The sequence below is a fragment of the Oratosquilla oratoria genome, unplaced genomic scaffold (genome assembly GCF_046742065.1).
Source record: "Oratosquilla oratoria isolate Oo_2021 unplaced genomic scaffold, ASM4674206v1 SCAFFOLD121, whole genome shotgun sequence".
Taxonomy (NCBI): Eukaryota; Metazoa; Arthropoda; class Malacostraca; order Stomatopoda; family Squillidae; genus Oratosquilla; species Oratosquilla oratoria.
In genome coordinates, this window is record NW_027467478.1 from 37,501 (window position 1) to 40,000 (window position 2,500).

At 46.6% G+C, this 2,500-nt stretch overlaps 1 protein-coding gene across 1 annotated transcript in view; it reads left to right on the forward strand.

Moving 5' to 3' along the window:
• Positions 1 to 2,496, forward strand: part of LOC143022584 (uncharacterized) — a 9,491-nt gene extending 6,995 nt beyond the window's left edge. The window contains exons 2-3 of the mRNA XM_076180881.1: positions 1,504 to 2,143; positions 2,243 to 2,496. Of these exons, the coding sequence (XP_076036996.1) occupies positions 1,504 to 2,134 (631 nt within the window). The 3' untranslated portion in view covers positions 2,135 to 2,143; positions 2,243 to 2,496. The remainder of the gene's footprint in view (positions 1 to 1,503; positions 2,144 to 2,242) is intronic.
• The last annotated feature ends 4 nt before the right edge of the window (positions 2,497 to 2,500 follow it).

Below are 2,500 nucleotides of genomic sequence, written 5' to 3' on the forward strand. Positions count from 1 at the left end.
GCTTCTTCAGAGGAACATAGTTTGAAGTCAAGTTGGTCAATATATATGGCAAAAGAAGGAACGTGGCAAAGTGTCAGGTTGGTCCCCCACTCGACCTCATCTGTCGGTGTGGCGGGCTGTCACAGCGGGTGGACCAATTATCCGCCTGTTGTTCGCGTGGCTGAAACGTCCGTCTGGATCAGGGGCTCTGTGCTTATTATTCATTACGACAAAGTGTGCTGCTGCTTTAGCCCATATTAAATCCCCAGTCCTCTTATTAATGTTGTCATAGATGTTGATAAAGACGGACTCCATCGCCTTTCTCTCCTACCGTGTAATGTTATCCATGAGAATTTTCGCCTGGTCCCATTTTGGTAGATGGCCTCTTCCGTCGACATGGTTAACTATTGCACTACTAACCCTGTGGTGTCTTACATCTGCTCGGTGTTCTTTTAATCTGGTGTCTAAGCCTCTGCCGGTTTCACCAATGTATTTTCTGTCACATCCACCACACGGGATTTCGTAGACTACGCTGTTTATATTTAAGGTTGGGTCTTTCTTCTTGATTAAAAGGTCCTTTACTTTCGTACCTGTGGAAGTCGCAAGACGAATGTTGGAGGAGGATAAGATTTTATCTAGGTCTCTCGTTAGATTGGAATTTGGGACCACCCAATACTTAGTGTTGGACTTTTCTCTTTTGTTGCGTAGTATACTACGAGCCTTCTCCTCCAGGGTGCAAAGTAACCCTCTGGGGTATTTGAGCCCTTCAAAAGTTGTTTTAATCATTTTAATTTCATCCGCTAGAAATTCGTCACTGCAAATACGAAGTGCTCTTAAGAACAGGCCTATCACCACACCAGTCTTTGTCCTCTTATTATGTGCACTGTAGTAATGAATGAAGTCATTTTTATTCGTTGGTTTCCTGTAAACTTTAAATTTAACGCCACATCCTGATCTTATTAATTCGGTGTCTAGAAAAGGTAGTTGTCCGTCTATCTCATTTTCGATCGTGAATTGGATGTTAGAATTCACACTATTTAGATTAGATAATAAGTTTTGAATTACATCGGTGAAACCGGCAGATGTTTAGACACCAGATTAAAAGAACACCGAGCAGATGTAAGACACCAAAGGGTTAGTAGCGCAATAGTTAACCATGTCGACGAAAGAGGCCATCTACCAAAATGGGACCAGGCGAAAATTCTCATGGATAACATTGAGTTTCTACTGTACTTCCTTTTTACTTCCTTCCTTAGAATTTTATGACTAAATACTAAAAATACTCCCAAGTACAGTATTAGGCCTTTCAGGAGAGGCAACCCCCGAGGCAGGACGGAAAACATCACGCTACAGCCTCGGAGTAGCGAGGTTCGAGAGAACGGACAAGCCAGCCAATGAGCGTACGTAGAAAACTGTCTCGCCCTCTCAACCAATGAGGGGACGAGAATAGGTCATTCTTCCAGCCAATCACACGCTGTATTTCTGCATTTTTGAACTATATAAACCCATCCATTTGTTCCATAGTTTAGCTCTGTTGCAATTAATATCCAAAAATTATCACACTGACCAGAAAAAACTAATGACCTCACTGTTGTTGTTTCAGCTCAAGGCCCTCCGTCAGCAAGGGAGATCAGTCGTCCTCAACTGGGTGCCGGGACACATCGGCATCCAGGGAAATGAAGCGGCAGACAGGGTGGCCAGAAGAGCGGCCACAGGGGACATGGAAGGCGGAATCGGTGTCCTCCCGAGCCGAACTGAGATCTTGGCCATTGCAACGAGAGCGATGGCCAAGAGGGAACTACAAAGCCATAGGAACCTAACAGCCCAGAGGCCGTCAGCACGCTGGTATCAAGTTGCCACAGCGTATGAGCGACTGACCCCTGGAGTCCGTCTCTCCAGGATAGAGGAAGTCACCCTTCATCGACTCCGTCTCGGGTATCGATGCTTCTCGGAGGTGACGGGACAGCCGGAGGCCTGCATCCACTGTGGAGAGGCCGGCGCAAACGGGCTAGATCATTATGTGGCCCTTTGCCCGGCGACCAGATTTCTACGTGCGGGCCCCAGGACCTCGGCTGGGGGACTCATCCGTCGACTGACGGTGTCCCTTAACTCGTATCGGCTGGGACGCCTCCTTCAAGTGCCGCCCCCCAGATGATACGGATGGGTTCTGTTCGACTGTACTCTCTTGCTGATTTTTGACTTTTTTGACTTATGACACATTTTAATTTAAGCCAAGGACTAATGCTTTCTTCTCTTCACCTAGGTAACTGCGCATGATGCCTTAGACTGGACCGGATGGGACGCGACGGGTGCAGGAACCACGTCGGCTGGACCGGATGGGACGCGACGGACTCATAGGACACTAACCACGTCGGCTAGATCGTGGAGACCGTACAGCGCAACATATATTGACATATTTTTAACAAATGTACATGTAACTTATTGTAAAAGGCATACTTGTATGCCTTCTAGGAATATGGGTAGAGACCCAAACAAGATGTATTTCTTGTAAATCAATAAA